At 39.8% G+C, this 16,950-nt stretch overlaps 2 protein-coding genes across 5 annotated transcripts; one reads left to right on the forward strand and one right to left on the reverse strand.

Annotated features, from left to right (window-relative positions):
* Window positions 1-105: 105 nt before the first annotated feature.
* On the forward strand, window positions 106-10,507 carry LOC115749335 (mRNA export factor GLE1). Of its 3 annotated transcripts, none has more exons than XM_048280503.1 (15): window positions 106-508; window positions 543-745; window positions 894-1,037; window positions 1,118-1,232; window positions 1,453-1,601; window positions 1,756-1,927; window positions 2,388-2,607; window positions 3,537-3,661; window positions 4,005-4,075; window positions 4,624-4,705; window positions 6,819-6,893; window positions 7,829-7,912; window positions 8,001-8,132; window positions 9,001-9,123; window positions 10,005-10,507. In XM_048280503.1, the coding sequence occupies exons 1-15, from the start codon at window positions 494-496 to the stop codon at window positions 10,266-10,268; spliced, it is 1,974 nt and encodes a 657-aa protein (XP_048136460.1). In that variant the 5' UTR covers window positions 106-493; the 3' UTR covers window positions 10,269-10,507. The 3 variants fall into 3 exon arrangements, with proteins under 3 accessions (XP_048136460.1, XP_048136462.1, XP_048136461.1); XM_048280505.1 differs by having other exon boundaries at window positions 107-403; window positions 578-745; XM_048280504.1 differs by having other exon boundaries at window positions 108-508; window positions 3,552-3,661.
* A 316-nt stretch (window positions 10,508-10,823) lies between these two features.
* Window positions 10,824-14,163, reverse strand: LOC115749339 (E3 ubiquitin-protein ligase RGLG1). 2 transcript variants are annotated; one of them, XM_030686097.2, is made up of 12 exons: window positions 13,966-14,163; window positions 13,433-13,707; window positions 13,064-13,148; window positions 12,848-12,988; window positions 12,654-12,767; window positions 12,461-12,558; window positions 12,131-12,210; window positions 11,924-12,029; window positions 11,709-11,836; window positions 11,422-11,593; window positions 11,148-11,204; window positions 10,824-11,017 (listed from the first exon to the last, which is right to left on the reverse strand). In XM_030686097.2, the coding sequence occupies exons 2-12, from the start codon at window positions 13,694-13,696 to the stop codon at window positions 10,937-10,939; spliced, it is 1,326 nt and encodes a 441-aa protein (XP_030541957.1). In that variant the 5' UTR covers window positions 13,697-13,707; window positions 13,966-14,163; the 3' UTR covers window positions 10,824-10,936. The 2 variants fall into 2 exon arrangements, with proteins under 2 accessions (XP_030541957.1, XP_030541961.1); XM_030686101.2 differs by having other exon boundaries at window positions 13,433-13,701; window positions 13,966-13,982.
* Between the last annotated feature and the right edge of the window lie 2,787 nt (window positions 14,164-16,950).

Here is a 16,950-nt window from a genome sequence, read left to right on the forward strand (position 1 = left end):
GCACGGATTCTACGAGTCTATTATGATTTCTCCATAATCTCTTTCCCGTTAATTTCCCTCTCTTCCATTCTCTCTGCTTGCAAGCGAAGCATCGCCAGTTCCGGTGGGGCTCGACGGATCCATATTCTCGTCGAAGCAAATCGCCGGTGGCCCGTCACCAGAACCGAGTGACGACCGTAGAAGAAGCCATTAAAGACGCGAAATTTCGAACCCTAACGATTTGCTTTTTTGCACTCTGTCCTTCCTTATTTCAGAAGATAGAATGCTAGCCACCGGCCCTTTTGGCCTATCGGCGGCTGCGACGCTCGACGTTTGAGCTCGAATTTGACGAAACCGCAATCGCGATCACGAAATTCGGAGCGTTTCGCGTCATCTGGAGGGGTCAATTGAGGTTCCGGCTGATGTAAGTTCAGTTCTAGTGGATCTATTTTGCTCTGTAATCGCGTCGTCTGTCCATTACGAGCTGAATTCAGCATGGCAAGTTTGACTCAATATGCTCTGTTATTTATTTATTTATTTTTTGGTCGAAACTCTGTTATTTGGTTCGAGTGCTGTACTGTGTGTACGTGTGGGACAGGGGGGCGTTTAAATTAGAGCTTCGGTGCCCACAAAAGGCCCATGGGGTTGCCGCCGATCCCGATCCCGATTGGAATCTCGAGAGTCTCTTACCGGAGCTCGATGCCTTGGAAAAGAAGCTTAATGCTTCTTCGGTTATTCCTGTGCCTTTTACCAAGAACCAGTCACGGTTTGTATCATTCTAGCTGCCTTTGCAATTTCAGTTTCTTTTGGGATATTGTTTGTCCTATTCAAGAAATCCTGTTTCATCTGAGTTGAGAAGGATTGTTCGAACATGTTTGGTCGTTGTAGCTAATATTGAGAGGATATTCCTATAGGAAGATGGTGAAGGGCAGACCGAGTACATTTATAATGCGGGTATCTGATGACGAGATAGATGATCTGGATGACAGTGATGAGGAGGCGACTAGTGCTCGTTTAGTGACCAGGAAAAAATTCAATTTCAATAATTTATACACGAGGTATGGTTGTGCAGTACTTCTTGGTTTAATCTTGTCTATGGACGTACTCTAGCGGTTCTAAATTTATCTGGCAATGACAGTGATGAGAGTGATGATGAGTCAGCTCTGGAAGTGCAACCATACTTGATGGATGAAGGGAACTCAGAGGAAGCTGCTTTATTTGAGCTCATACATGAATATCAGCTTGAAGTCAAGGTGATATGACAGTTTGATGTTGTTTTTCCTCTTTCAGTGCTATGTGTCACGATTCTTTGAGTTATATTACCTGCTGTATTCAGTTCAGTCTTTGGGCCTGTAACCTAGTTTTAATAAGAGAGTTAGCCACGATTACTGACATGGACAAGAGGCACTTTTTTCTGTTCCTTTAGCCATTTTCCTGCGCATGTCTGAAAGTACTAGTTGGCTTGATTAACAGGATGAGATTAGGAACCAAATCTCAGCACTAGAGACAGATTTGATTAATGGAAGTGAAAAGTCGACATTGGCGCTTGTGCGAGTTGAAAAATACAGAGATGCAAGACGAGATATGGACAAGAAAATCGATACTCAATATCAACGCAAACTGTAAGTTCTCATTATTTTCTATCTCTCCACATGTGATTCCATTTTGCTGAAACTGTTCTCCACTCTTTGTTCATTTGTCATGTGGAAGATGATTGGCTTTTTGGATGTTGACTGTAACAGTATGTTAAAGTATATGACATATCCATAATTGCAGTGCAGAAGCCCTTGATAATCACTTGACAGCTATCCAACGGGATCATGAATTGAAATCACAGATTGAAGAAAAGAAAATCAAAAGTGATGCAGCTTATGAAGAGGCTAGAAGAAAGGAAAAGGCACTTTATGAAGAAAAGCTTCGCCAAGAGAAAGCCATATTAGAAGCAGAGGTCTGTTTCCTAGGCCTTCCTGGTGTTGGATAGGTGTGACTAGGTCATAGTGTAGTAGCGCTTGCATGTCCTGCAATTATTTTCAGCATAAGTGTCTGTGGTGCCAGATTTTATTCCTCTACTTTGTTAGGATTTTTTACAATGACGATAAATTTCATTTTTTGTTGATGAGAATCCCCAATCCAATATGAGACTAGTGCACCTAGACTGATCCATTACTTTGTTCGTCATCCCGCCTTTTACAAATTTTTGTTTTAGTCACAATGAGCCTGTAATCCGGAGCCCACGTTTCCGCTCCAAAACCTTGATCTTGAATTAGCTTGCATCAAATTTTGATATAGTTTATACGAAACCATGCATCAACTGCTCTACTGGATCTTAGCGGTCTAATCCTCTTCTAGAACATGTTTTATATACTATTGCTGTTTGTTCATGGGGGAAATTTCCTGTGTTGATACAGGCCAAGTTAAGAGAGGAGGCAGAAAGAGCTGCTACTTTGGAGGCTGAGAGGAGAGCAAAAGAAGCTGCAGATAAATTGGCTGCTGAAGCCTCAGAGAGAGTGGCTCGTGCAGTGGCCCAACAGGAAGCAGTAGGACTACGTACTGATGGAAGTCTGGCAAATTCGAGTTCTCTGTCTGAGAAAATCCAGTCAAATCAAACAAAGAAGTCAGAATCAGCTAGTATGTGCAATTTATTATATTGCGGAAATTACTCTTTGGTTTTTAGCAATACGATCTATCATGCCCTGTGGTGCATGAAATGTATATTTAGATTGTTCTTGCTTAAAGTCTTTACAACTCATTGGTCTTTGAGTTCTTTTGGGAAGTTCTCAAGGATCTTATGACCTGATAAAGTGAACTGTGATTTTGTCCTTGAAGTCTGGAAAACATACTAGCAAAACTACAAGGTGTACACCTGCTCCCGTGATTACTACCACATTCGGTGTTCCTGATTTTAGTGCCTGGGATTTTAAGTCAAGTCTAGAATACGCTCTGCTTTTTTACCATTGGAATCATTTATTTTCCATTTTCCATTTTATTTTGACCTTCTAGTTCACTTTCGTCGGTAAATTATTCTTCCACTTTACTCCTTTTTAGCTGAGAATTATGAGCTCTGTTCTGCACGGTTTATCATTATATATTATCTACTTTTCATCTAAAGCATCAAATTTGGGCTTATTCGTATCTCAATTTTTTCAATTCTTGTTAAACTATGTGAACTTGCAGATTGTTAGTTTTGAACTTGCAATTTGAAGGCATTCTAGTATTTGATTGTTAATACAGCTCCCTCTCTCATTTGTGGGTCATAATGGACTTTACTCAGCGTGGTTAGCGATTTTGATCTGTTGTGCTGATTAAGTAGCCATTCAACCAGATACTTCTGCTATTATACTTGATCAACGTGGGAACACCATCTATCCATTTGAATACTTATGATTGTCAGAGGAATCGTGGTCTTATAGTCGATTTAATGTGGTCTAATATTTTTTTTTTTTTTGGTAAGGTATGTGGTCTAATATTTAGTCACTTCAACATGCATATTATTTCTCTATGCTACAGTTTTTCATCTACCCCTTGGACTTTGCATTCTGATCCTTGGTCTTGACTGGCCAATATAATGATAGGTGATGTGGTGAAGGCTGCAAAAAGTGCCCTCATTGTAGAGCAGGGAAGACTACAGAAGTTCAAAGAGATTGATGAGCAGAACCGGGAAATACAAATAAACTTGAATAAGGTACTTCTCATAGGTCTCCAGGCGCATGTAAGGAACTCTTAAATTTGTTGCACCTACAAAGGAGTACTTGTTATCTCTTGCTTATCCATCCAACCACAAACAAAAAGAAAAGGAAGTATCTCCTGGATGTTCGTTGGAACATTGTAGTTCCTCCTGCAATATTGCAATATAAATATGGCGGTTCACGTCTTATTGTAGGATATAACTGTTCCCAAGTTTGATATTCAAAGCTGAAGGTTGAGGCTTAGAGTGTCTTCTCATTGTAGTTTGATTTTCATTATACTTTGTTCATTTGATTAAAAAGCATATGAATTTGTTTTTTTTTTTTGGGCATTTGAAGTAGGATTTCAGCAGCAATGAGAGGCATGTAGCTAGGTTGATCAGACAGATACGGGGGACAAAGGACAATGTCAGGTATGGAAGATGTTTCTAGTAGTCATGTAGATGTTAATGGTAAATTGATGATCACAGATTTTTCAGTTGCGCATTTTAAGTAAATCTTATTTTGCTTTTCTCTGTTTTCTTATTCGTTTTGTGTGCCTGGGAGGTAGATGCCAAACTGATGATTGCATTTAATCATGTTAAAGTTTTAGGAAGGAATGGTCCAAATAACTCAGTACAGATGCCAAACTTGATCTTGTCCAATTTCTAGAGGTTCTTGGTATTATAATATATGACAAAGATCTAGTCGAGTTCTTGAATTTGCCACGTGTTGATACAATTAGTATTTCTCGGTGTATGGGACACTAGCGTCAACTGGCCTTGAAGCAAGAACAAGGGGGTGCAGGGTCTCTTTTGGGTTTCTTTATTGTTCAAGTTTTCAACCTTAGTACTTTCTTCACACTCTATTATAAGGGTCCCCTGTCATATGCTAATCTTGTGTTTACTCATCTCCATTGCCTGTTCTCCCGTGTCGCTTCACTATATATTTTGAACTGCCTCACTGTTATTATTTTGTGCAGATCCAAAGCAAGTGAACTATTAAAGATATTCAATAATCCTGCTTGCCCTCAGTCCATTAGCATTGCAGCATTTGCGAGAAAGGTATGCCATATTTTTACCCTGGGAACATGTGAATGTCCTAAATCCTGATTCTTGTTACGATATATGCCTGCTATGGCACGCATCTTGGCACGCATCTTGAACTCTTGCATCTCTATGTATACATATTACTGAACATAAGTTTTACTGCCAAGTGGTACCAAGGTTGGAATATTATGCGTCTGAAGGAAGGACAATTATAGAACTTACAAACTCAAAACTTCCAAAATACTGTTTGATCGTTATTATACTTTGTTAATGTAGGATATCATCAAGGTGTGCCAATTTTAGTACATATCTCTTAGGTTGTATTTGGTTGTCCGAATTTCAAGTCATGATAAGACCGGATACGGTAGGATAAAAATCCTAGAATTTTGTCATATCATATCTATTGTTTGGTGAATTGTGGATTTAAAGTCGGATAAACAATCGTAAGGCGTGGTCGAGTGAGTAAACAAGTGCTGAACAATTGAATTATTCAGCCTCTTTTCACAAGTCGAAGATACTCATGTAGGTCATCCAAGAGAGTTATCTTGAAAGTCGATAATCAAAATTGAGTTATTTACAACATGTCGAGACCTTTTTCGAATGTTGAAAATGTTAAAGTAATTAAAGAACAAGGGACGTAATCTTATATCACGCCAAACAATCGATTAAAGAACGAGATTGTGGAGATACTTGGCTTTGCGCCGGAGACCCCACTTAGTGCCACCAGGCACGACCACACTTGATGGTTGCCACCACCGAAGGTGCGGCGCTCCTACTAGAGAGGTGACCCGGCATGGTAGAGAGGTGGCCTGGCACGGAAGAGAGATAGGGAGAGAGAGTAGAGGTGAGCAAAAAAGCCATGATCTACTCAAACCGGACCGGACCGTACCCAACCCGTCGATTTTGGATGGTAATCGGCAGGTACTGTCTGGTTTCCGGTTCTAATTTTCTGGAATCGGCAGGTACCGGTTCGGTTCTCGATTTTGGGTGGGAACCATCCAACCGGCCCAACCGGACCGGTCCTTTTATATAATACAAATATATATTTTGTTAATTTGAGTGCATGACTTTGGATATGCCTTACTTCATAAAGTATGGTATATGGAATAACTGCAGTGACACGGTGAGATTGTGGCACATTAGTTTAGGCTAAGCTAGATAGCTGCACTAAAGTGGATCTGTGCCTTTTGGAATAACTTTTGCAAGTATTACAATGCTTGTTATTTTGCATAATGAAAATTTTCTATTTGGCAATTGTACTAAATCGTTGTCCCCCATCGTTATCTTGCATATTGAAAATTTTCCTTCTTCAACCGCTGGGGATTCGTTCCCTTTTCTTTTTTAATTGATGATGGTGCTCGCTAGGACCGTAATTGGAATCCAACCGTAAACCGGACCGGACCGGTGGTTCGGTTCTTGGGTGGATTTATGGAACGAGCGGGTGGTTCATGGTTCGCATTTTGCGGAACTAGTCCCTAGCGGGCGGTTCTCGGTTCTAGGATGGGAACCAACCATCCTGGAACCGATCACCCCTAGGAGAGACGGTGGTTGTGGGAAAAATCTGGTTCTTCTTGTATTTGTTCTATTGAGAAATCCTATCTGAGTCTATTCTATCTCCTCCGCTAGGATTTTTTTATTAGGGCTATATCCCTCTATATCCCCCTTCATTCTATCATGGATAACTACCAAGCACGGGATATGATAAGACATCATATACCGGCTTTTATCTTGACGACCAAACATAGCTTTACAAAATAGTGAGTGCAAAGATATCAAAGTACCCTAATGAATAAGGCAATGTTCATTGCAGTAAGTCTTATGGACATGAAGGAAGAAGGTATCTTGTAAAGTGAGAGAGTGAGTTTGTCAATTAGAAGTCTTGTGGTTTTATCTGAAAGACGAGGTACTTGGTTTGTGCACGGCAATTATGCAGAGTTGCATATTTCTAAATTAAACACTTACAGCACACATAACGACATGATTCTCCTCTGTATAATCAATGCTTTGAATAAATAAAAATGAAATGAGGTTCTTATTTTGCCTAGCTCATATTGCCTATTAATTCATGATCATGCTGCTCAAAAAGATAGACAGCGACCATAACCTTAAGAAATTTGGCATGCTGCAGGTTGTTTCCCATTGTGAAAGCCCTGATAATGCTGCATTCGCATGTGCCCATGTCATTGTGATGGTTACATCAAAGGTAACTAAATGGTGTCATAAGCATAGTTATTTTTTCTACTTTCCCTTTTCATGTAACTTCTGCTATACTGAATATCTTATGCCAGTCGTTCTTTCCAGCTTCAAATCCCATTTAAAAGTCGTTTTTATTCTAGTTGAGTCTAGTAGACTTGAGTGGACAGTCTTTGTTGGGGATCACTTGTCTGTCGAGAAGAACTGATGTATATCATCCTCTCAATCAGGTCTCAGATGATTCAAAGCTTTTAAGAATGAACTCCAAGTTCTCTTAGACTAGATTTCAAGTCAAAATGCAGTTTTGCTTTACTCGCGGAATCTGCTTGAAACAAGTTACGTGGTCCTCAAACTGGTTGAAAGAAGAATTTATGGACTGATTATGTATGGGTTTGCAGAGTTGAGTGGGTCCATAGGTTGATCTGATTTCTTAGACTGAAATTGATACGACTGATGAATGCTATCTACAACATCCAGTTAAGATTTTTGGTGGAAAAACTTTTAAGATTTAAGTACTTGCCAATCATTAGAGTTCCTATAAGGATTCTGATTGTTCTAAATGTTTTTTCTGTTCTCACCACATAATGAAGAGAGATTTTAGTCTCCACAGCTAATTAGGGTGTAGTACTTTGTGAGGTTTATGACTTTGTAATCTGTACATGATTCTGTTTTACACATTTTGTTCAATCAATCGGTTCTCCTTCTTTTTTTTTTTAAGGTTTGCATTTAATTCTGTTACTAGAAGTGTATACAATGGGTTATCCTATTGACAAGTGTGGGAAGATGTTAATTTTGCATTTAGCTACTAATAAATAAAAAAGAACTTAGCAGATGATGTTTGGAATTTGAGATGGCTGGCTTGCTTTAGTATCTGCTGCGTCTTATATGTTAAAATTTGAAATGGCTTTTTATCAGTATAGTTCTAAGTAAACATATTTCTTTCAGATGCCTCACGTAATGGATGTTCTTCTTGCGGAGTTCCACATGGCTTGCATATTTACAGTCCCAAAGTATATAATCTACTCAAAGGTATGGGCTTATTTACAGTCCATACAGCCTTCTATGTTAAAATTTTCCCACTGCAGATGTGAATTTTGAATAATTCCTGCTGGTTCAGACTGCATTTGAATCAAAAGAGGCATACTACAAAGCTCTTGGATTCCGAGAAGACAATGGGAAACTAGAAAATGTTAAAGATTACTTGAAACGGCTGGAATCTTACATGAGACTCTATGGAGCGCTTGTGCAGGTTTGCTGTTGTATTTTTTCTTTTGGAATTATTCGTACCATTTAAATAACGATGCATGGAGTAGTAAACTGAAGTAATGAACATTCTCTGATGATAAAAGTGCGAACTAAAATGTAATATGAAGTAAGTTCTAACATTGTGATTTGATGGCTTGGGTTAGAGCTATTCATTTCTTGCTAAATGTGATGGATTGGACTTCCATTTGTTGTTGCTTTGAGTGATTAAAGTATTTGTAATTGGTTACTGGGAATTGTTGAATCACAGAATAAAAAAAGGTCCATCTTCCTCTTCCCCCATTTTCACAGCACATTTTTCTAGGCTCAGTGGTAAACTCATCCAAGCAGACACTATACTTCTTAAGTCTTCTATTGCAAATATTTAACACATAGTTACGGTAAAGCACTAGTAAAATATGGGATCCATATCCCCAAATGTCTTGAAGGATGTTGTTTTCATCAACTTGATGTCCACTTCTTCTGCTGACTTGCAACTTCTAATCCAGCGATTATGGTTTATGAGCATTGAATTATTACTTCCCAAACTCTGTTGGCCTTCAATTCCATCATTACATGTCTCTGTTCATGTTCACCAAATTATAAGTTCCCGAACTCTCTGTTTTGCCTTCATTTCCATCATTACATGTCTCTGTTCTCATCTCCATCAATATGCACAAGGCTCAAGCAGTTTTGCTGCTGTCATTTAACCACATGCTTTAGAAAAGCGTATAACTTGCCATGCTATGAAATATATCATTTTTCCTGCTGAGAATTTGGAATATCATCAATTGTCTGTTCAATAAGTTGGACCCTTTCAGTTCTTAATTCTACTACCATTTCAGGAAGCTGATCGATGACATTTGTTTTGGCAGACTGAACCTATGAATTTTCAAAATGCTCATGGCCTCAAAGAAGGATGGGCATGGCTTGCTCGATTCTTAAACACATTTCCTGCCAATGTCTACACAGCTGTTGCCTTGAATGCCTTCTTGCAGGTAGCTTGGTGCTTAAATGAATTTGATGTTTCTACGGTTGGTTAAAAAGATTCCAAGTTTTAAGTTGATCGTTTGGAATTGAATACGTCGTGACAATTTCTGTAGATACCATTTTCCTTATGGCAATGAGAGAAAACATATTCCTTGTTTTGGTAGATTGTAAATTCAAGTAGTAGTTTTTGCAATGCGGAAAAAAAGATGGGACTTTCTTCTCATTTAGGCTACTGCCATAATTTCCTACATGTAGTTGTTCTTGTGGAAAACACTGAAAACATACGTCACTTTTAACCAAATGACCATTAAGAACTATACCATATAAATACCGAATAAATGCCCGACTTCTACATTTAAAGACCACTTTGCATTTTCACATCAATTATCCTTGTATCCCTACTTACAAAAATGCCATTTTTTTTTCAAAAATACCCATCCCCAAATCCTAAATTCTCATGTCCACTCAAAACACTTGAAACCAACTAAAATCTTAACCAACCAAAACTAAGCAAGATGCTTATATGAGTTTGCAAGGAGGGGAACTTGTCTTTTTAATGTGGGAACTTGTTTAATGGCATGTGAATGGTAACTGCAGAAATAGAGGTATGTAAGTGGTCATTAGGTCAAAAGTGAGGTATTTTATCTTTGGTTCTTCCCCCTGTTCTCATGTGGGGGCTTTGTCCAGATTTCTGAAGATGCGGTGGAAATAGCTGAAGGAACTATCTTGTTTTGCTTTGTACTCTACAGCGAACTTGCTTTCAAGAGCTTTTCTCATGGAATATGTTTTAGTAAACAGCACAGTGAAGCAAACACTACAGAACTTTTTTCTTCACCAAAAGGATAGTTGTTTTCTCACGCTAATTGCTGTAATATTTTTATTATTGTAGATGGCGGGCTTTGCCCTTTTTAGAAGATACCGTCGTCAGTTCAAGAAGATGCTGAATGTTATCTCTGAAGACTATTTGGGTGCATTAAAAGCACGCAGGCACTCTGAGTTGACGCCAATTATTGCGGAAATTCAGTCATACATAGAAGACGACAAGTTCCTTAAGGAACCAGAAGGAAGGGCCCTGCAGGATTCTTTGCTCTCCAGTGTTATGGTGCCCGAGTCTAGTTATGCATCTACCCAATCAAATGGATACTACCACTGACAACTTAGGAGAAATCACAACAATATGATCTGCGAAATTACGGCAGCAAACAATTTTTATTCACGAGCTTCAAGTCAATTGACTTTACTGCCTCACACTCACGGGAGATCCTAATTGAGAATTGTATATTGTTGAGGACTACTCAGGGTTCCTGTCCGGATTAATATTCCGTTGTATCATCCTGGTTGGATGAGGTTGAATTAGTATATTTGGTCACCGTTTGACTGCTCTTTGCATCAGTGGATATTTTAAGTCCTCTCGTCATTGCTCGGCATGATTATATTGGGCATTGCATACCGAGGTCATTGCATTTCATGCAATGGGTGCATCTGCTCAAATGCGTCTGGACTGTTCAATTTATTGGGGTCCAATTGCTTTACACATGATATTAACCAGATTCGATGATTCAAAGAGATGTGGAGGACCGGGTTATCCTAGTAACTTTTACATTGCATAGGTGAGGGTACATATGTTGCGATTGGTATGTCTTCCCCCTTAATATTACAGAACATTTTTCAGTAAGTAACGGCATGAAACAGATCAGAGGCCAGCAGCGAGGACTAGCCCTTTACTCCAACTTAAAAGTCAACTATATACTTCCATATAGAGCAATGCTAGCTGAGATCAACTTGTAGTTTTAACAGTAGATGTAAAATGGCAAAGCGCGGTCAATAAAGCTTAATTCTGATATGGATGGTGCTCTGGCATATCGGGCATGACTGCAGATTCTCCCCACAGTCACAGCAGGTCTGTCAAATGAAAGAAGAACAGAGGATATTAGCTTGAAAATGATTGTGTTATCCTGCTCCTCAGGATCTCATAGATGGAAACATAAGAGGAGAGAGTGGAAAAGGAGACCAACAAGATGAACTTCCATACCAGGTGGCCGCACCCGAAGGCCATGTCCTTTGAATTGCTCATACATATGGGACAATCCTGAGCAAATCCACAAGAGCAAAATGGAATAATTGGACGAAATCAGTAACCCCTTTTTCAATCGATTGAAGCGAGGTAATGATGAATATCATGAAATATAGAAGATTTGTTTCTCGCTTTGTGATTGACAGACGAGCCGAGAAAACTGATAATTCTGTTAGCTTACTTGAACTAGCTCATCCAGAAAGAATTTCCCTGAAAACATCACACAGCATACCTGACTGTCATCAGCCGAAACTGCTGATGGGGCTCTGCTGAACGTTGGGGAGCATTCATCGCGACAAGGAGTTTCCTTTTGCTGAAAATTTCTTGATTGGTAAGGTCTTGAGCTGCTGCTGTGAACAGGCGGAGGAAGAGGAATTCTCTCTGGGGAAATCCCCCTTTGTTGACTATCCCATCAATTTAGGAAACAAGATTTTCAACGGAGGTTCAGACTCTTGAACACAGTAAAAGAGATGATCAAACAGTGCATGTATCATCAAGAGCCTAGAGCATAATTCTTACCCTAATATGCCGAGCTCGATAGTTGCCTTATACTGAGACGGAACTTCCATTAAGGCCGCGAGAGCGAATTCCGCCTGTTTTCTAGATGCATCCACATTCTTGGACATGATCTCGGTAAAGTTGACAAACTGGCAAGACCAAAGAAAGAAGTTGTCTGCTGAGCATGTAGAAAAATGTTATGGCCATTGATCGTTCTAGACCAGGGGCTGATGTACCTGGAAATTGTCAAAGGCTCTCGCAGGAATGTTATCATCGAACTCCTGCATTAGGTCCCATGGCCCATCCCCGACCCCAACTAAAACAATAGACAGAGGGTATTCGCTGCAATGGAGTTCACATATGTCATGTCATGTCATGAGGATGGGAGAAGAAATGCAAATGAGATTGTGAAAAGGCAGCTTGAAGTGGTCTGGGAGGAATACCTAGCTCTCACGATTGCATCAACTGTCTTTTGCTCTTGCGAACTGAGCTGGCCATACTGAGTATCAACACTTCTTGTCACCTGCGTCGATTGCCGCATTGTGGGAAGAAAAGGAGATAATCAATACCAAGTAACCGATAATCACAACACCATACTATATTATCTCATTATAAGGAGATAATCTTCTGTCCTAGCACCCAAACTTGTAAAAATTCAAAGAAAAAAGCTCAAAAAGGAGGAGGAAACTTTCATTCCTGAAAAAATGACAGGATCTGGTGAAGAAGCCGCGACTTAGCTTTGATTGTTTAGTCTATGAAGAACATGATTTTACCTGCCCATCAGCTATAATTAACAGGACATGGTACTGGCCACCGCTTTGCTCTACAATCGTCATTGCCATCTCAATTACAGGTGCAAAGGATGTCGGTCCTGCAATGGTTAAAAGAAAATTGACAAACGTATTACCAGATCATCCTGCAGAAGCAGAAACCCCCATAGTTTGACAAATTAAACAGAAGCAGCACCCGCAAGGCGGAGACAGGGAACGACATCTTTGTATCGCACCAAAACTTCCTCAAATCCGTTACAGCATCTATTGTCTGGATAAAAACTGAAAACATCCTGGTCGTGCGTTGACGCTGCAGAATTTTCAGCATTAGTTTCATCTTCAATGGATTCATTTACATAAGAAACTGATCCCCATAGGGAACTAATGTACCATCTCCGAATCCGAAACAGGGAATTAGGTTATCCTCATCGAATGAGGATAAAGTCTTTCCGATGATTGATATCGCTTGCTCATAGGGATTCTGACCATGGCCAATGTGATGCAGGCTTCGCCGTTGGAATGACCTTGTGCCTGATATTCGAAACAATCTCCCACACAGTCAATCACATGACTTATGAAATGGAACAAGGCATTAAGAAAGCGTACCCGTCCACTCATTGCTCTTTGTGAAATCAATCCCGACGATGAGATTAGAAGACTCTAAACCAGCTTGGGCGAGAGCGGTAGTTACCTGTGCTAGTTAGATCATCATGATCATCTTCATTGACAACATGTGAAAGATTTGAAGCATTGTGCTATCGTTTCAGGCTAAATTTCAATCTTTGTATCATTCATTTCTGAACATCTTCCAAAAGAAAAACAAAACTGTAGTTTAAACATCTTCAGACTAGACGTTTCATACATCTCATTTTTTGAATAGCCATCACAGGTGACATGGATTGAGACACCCTAAGAGATAGAGGAGATCTTTGCCCGTAATCGCTCTAAATGCTGTCAAGGACCTGAGCTAATTACCTCATACAAAGAACGATAATTATCGGCTATCCTTGAATATTTCGTGTTCACTATCTTCCGACGCTGCCGGGTCTGCGCTTGCGAAGGTTGTGTAGCATAATTGTACGGCGGAGAAGGCATGCAGTGATGACGAAGGCACGTTTGGTGCGGATCCTGCATAGTATTACCTCCATACTCACTCCAAGAACTCGACGGATTCCAAGCATGCCCACCATTTGAATATGGTCTCCTCCTGCTTGTCCTCTTTGGCAGTATGCCTCCCATATCACCTGCAACTTTTCGAAAAAGAAAAAATCAATGTAACTTGAACCCAAGAAGCACCTGCCTAAGGGATAAGCAAAAGACTAAGACGCCAGGATTTTAGTATCTATTTGTTATTTTCTGCCAGAACATAAGAGATTGAAGCGTGATCATATCCGAAACTAGATGGGTACGGCCCCAGAATTCAGCAACATCTGTTGCAGAGGAGGGAAAACAGGATTCTTTTTACCCTCAAGAACAGAACTCAAAAAGATTGCAAGAACAAACAAAACCTGCAACGACTGGGAGAGCTCTCGGGTCTCGGGACTGCAACAAGCTTAAAATGCAGACAGAGTCTTTGGAGAGATGGCCAACGTTAAAGAGGAAGAAAGCACAGACACTTTCATTAATATTTATGTAATTTGGCGTGTGATGATGAGCCAAGATTAGAACAAGTAGGCGCGTAATCTGGCAAGAGAAGAAAGCGAACCAGAGAGGTCAGGTCCGTCAACCAAAACGATTCGTCATTTCTGGTGGCTCCCATCTTGAAGTCAGTGAGAGTTAGTAAAGAGTCAGCATCTGACAATCATTTTTTTAATCCATAATTTGACTGTTGACGCCCGCTTTGCTCCTGAAGATAAACCCAGATGTCGCTTTACCGCTGCATAAAGCGCGACGCAGATGCTAAACTGTTGACGGTGTGATTTATGCTCCCGTCGACTGGAAAGCACCGGAGTGCTGCGGTTGCGAAGGTTGACTATCTTCCGACCGCTACCCGTTCTGCCGTTACGAAGGTTGTGTCACGTGATTGTAGGACGGAGAAGGCATGCAGCGATGATGCGGATGTATATGGTGCGGATCCTGCGTAGCACTGCCTCCATTCGAACTACAAGAACTCGATGACATTGAAGCATATCCGCCATGATTTGAATATGGTCTCCTCCTACTCGTCCTCTTTGGCAATATGCCTCCCAGGCTCCCATCACCTGCTAACTTTTCAAGAAGTAGAAAAAAAAAAAAATGCAACTTCTATCCAATAAGCCCCAGGCCATGGGATTAAGAAACAATTAATACAAAAAAACCCTAAATTAGTTCACCTGTGATAATTTTATCCTAAACTAATTTTTTGAGTACAAAACTCGAAACTGGTACACTTATGATAAATTTATCCTCCAATAATTTCTGTTAAATTTTATTATAAAATTACTGAGTTAGATGATATATGGTAGTTTACTAGTGTATTAGCTTGGAGTTTTTACCCTCCGTTTGCCACATGTGCACCAATTTGGATTTTTGTTGTGATATTAACTCAATTTAACGAAAACTAATAGAGGCTGAAGTTAATAAGTGTATCGATTTTGGATTTTTTGTGATCAAAAAATTAGTTTGAGATAAATTTGTCACAAGTATACCTGTTTGGAATTTTTTATGTTAAAAAATTAGTTTAAGGTAAATTTATCACAATCATATTAGTTTGGGGGTTTTTTTATGATATCAACCCTAAAAAAATTGTTACAACAAGTTTATATTTTTTGTAATTGACTTTTTTTTTCTAGAACATAAGGACATGCATGATAACTATTCTATTTCTTTGTTTCTAGAACAGGTTTGAAACAGAAATTCGTTTGGTAATAAAATTCTATTTTCTATTTTTGGAAAAAAAATTTATTCCAGAAATAGATTTGAAAGAGAAATGAGAAGTTAAAAATTGCAATTTCTCTGTTTTCGAAACATAAATGAGAAATAACCTACAAAAGCCCTTTGTTTTTTCTCAAGTCATCATCGCGTTGTTGCCCTTCCTTTGTCGGTTGCCGCCCACCGCTGCCAACCATTGACCTCTATTGGCTATCATCGACCCTCGCCGTAGCAATTGCGCCGGCTGCCGTGCAACCTCCGCCGGCCATTGCAGCAGCAATCACCGCCGTTGCCACCATCACAGTCGGCCACCGTCGCCCACCATCGTGACCGGGGCCGATCAACGCCAACCGTCGACCTCGACCCCCCCGCCGCCAACCACCGCGGACCTTTGCTGCCCCCGTTCCCACCAATCACCGCCCTCTGCCGCCCACCGTCCCGACTACCATCGCCACCCATTGCCAATAGCGTACCCTATCGTTGCCCACCATCGCCCACCGCCACCTTCGCTAGCCACCGACCACCGTCGACCTTCGCTGGCTGCCGCCGCCCACCGTTGCCGACCATCGCAACTACCGCCGTCGCCAGAGTAAAAAATAGATAATAATTTTTTATTTTTAAATAGTAAATAATATTTTCTAATAATTTTAAAAAATAAAATATAAATTTTTCGTATAAGATTTTGTGTTAATAATATTCGAGAAGTAAAAATTTTCAACCGTAATCAAATAAACTTCTGTTCCAAGAGCAGAAATTTAATGTCGTTATCAAATGCAATTTTTTGCTCAAAAACTTATCCGGAACTATAAATAGAAAAATTTATTTCTGGCTAGAAATTGATTCTAGAAATAGAATGATTATCATGTGCATCCTAAAAGACTGAAGCATGGTCATATTTGAGAATTGCAACTACTACCACAGAGACATGCATTGAAGATTAAAATAACAGAATAAGAAAACAACTACAACATAGGATTTACGTGGTTTGTTCGGTGTGACCTACCATAAAATATTTCACAATATTTTGCACGACCATTCCTCACGAAGTGATTTCTCTATCTTATAAAACAATTAATAAATCTTACGACAAAATTTGATCGGCTTTAGAACATGAATCCTTGGCACGAAGAAAGACCCAATTTGAGTGTAATCTAACAAACTTGGGGACAAGCACTCTCTTCAACAATGGTGCAAGCAAAACTATCTTGACCTTTGCCGACTCAAATATGTAAGATTCGGCTTTCAACTTTCATGCTTATATGCAATTCAATTCTATGGGCTCAAACTCGAGACATATTTAACATCTATTTTTCTCCAAAAGGGATTGTCCGCTAGTGGTTTGTGGGGTCATGTAGCATGAGTCTTGTTTAGCTAAAAGAAGAGTAATATCTATCTAGAAATCGAGGTGTGGACATTTATTAACTCATTGGGAGAGACTTCCTGATTTTTGGCACATCGACAGGGCTGTGATAACGGGTTCTAAACATATATACTGATCGAATATCTTTGACTAAAACTATACATTTCGTAGAGGGCACTATGATGTCTTTCCTTCCCACTTTATTGATAAAAAGCCCGGATTACTGGTCGCAATCCGAGCAAAAGTCGGAAAGAGGAGAGTTAGAGATAGGACATGCAAAAAA

This window comes from Rhodamnia argentea, chromosome 6 (genome assembly GCF_020921035.1).
Source record: "Rhodamnia argentea isolate NSW1041297 chromosome 6, ASM2092103v1, whole genome shotgun sequence".
In the NCBI taxonomy this organism is placed as follows: Eukaryota; Viridiplantae; Streptophyta; class Magnoliopsida; order Myrtales; family Myrtaceae; genus Rhodamnia; species Rhodamnia argentea.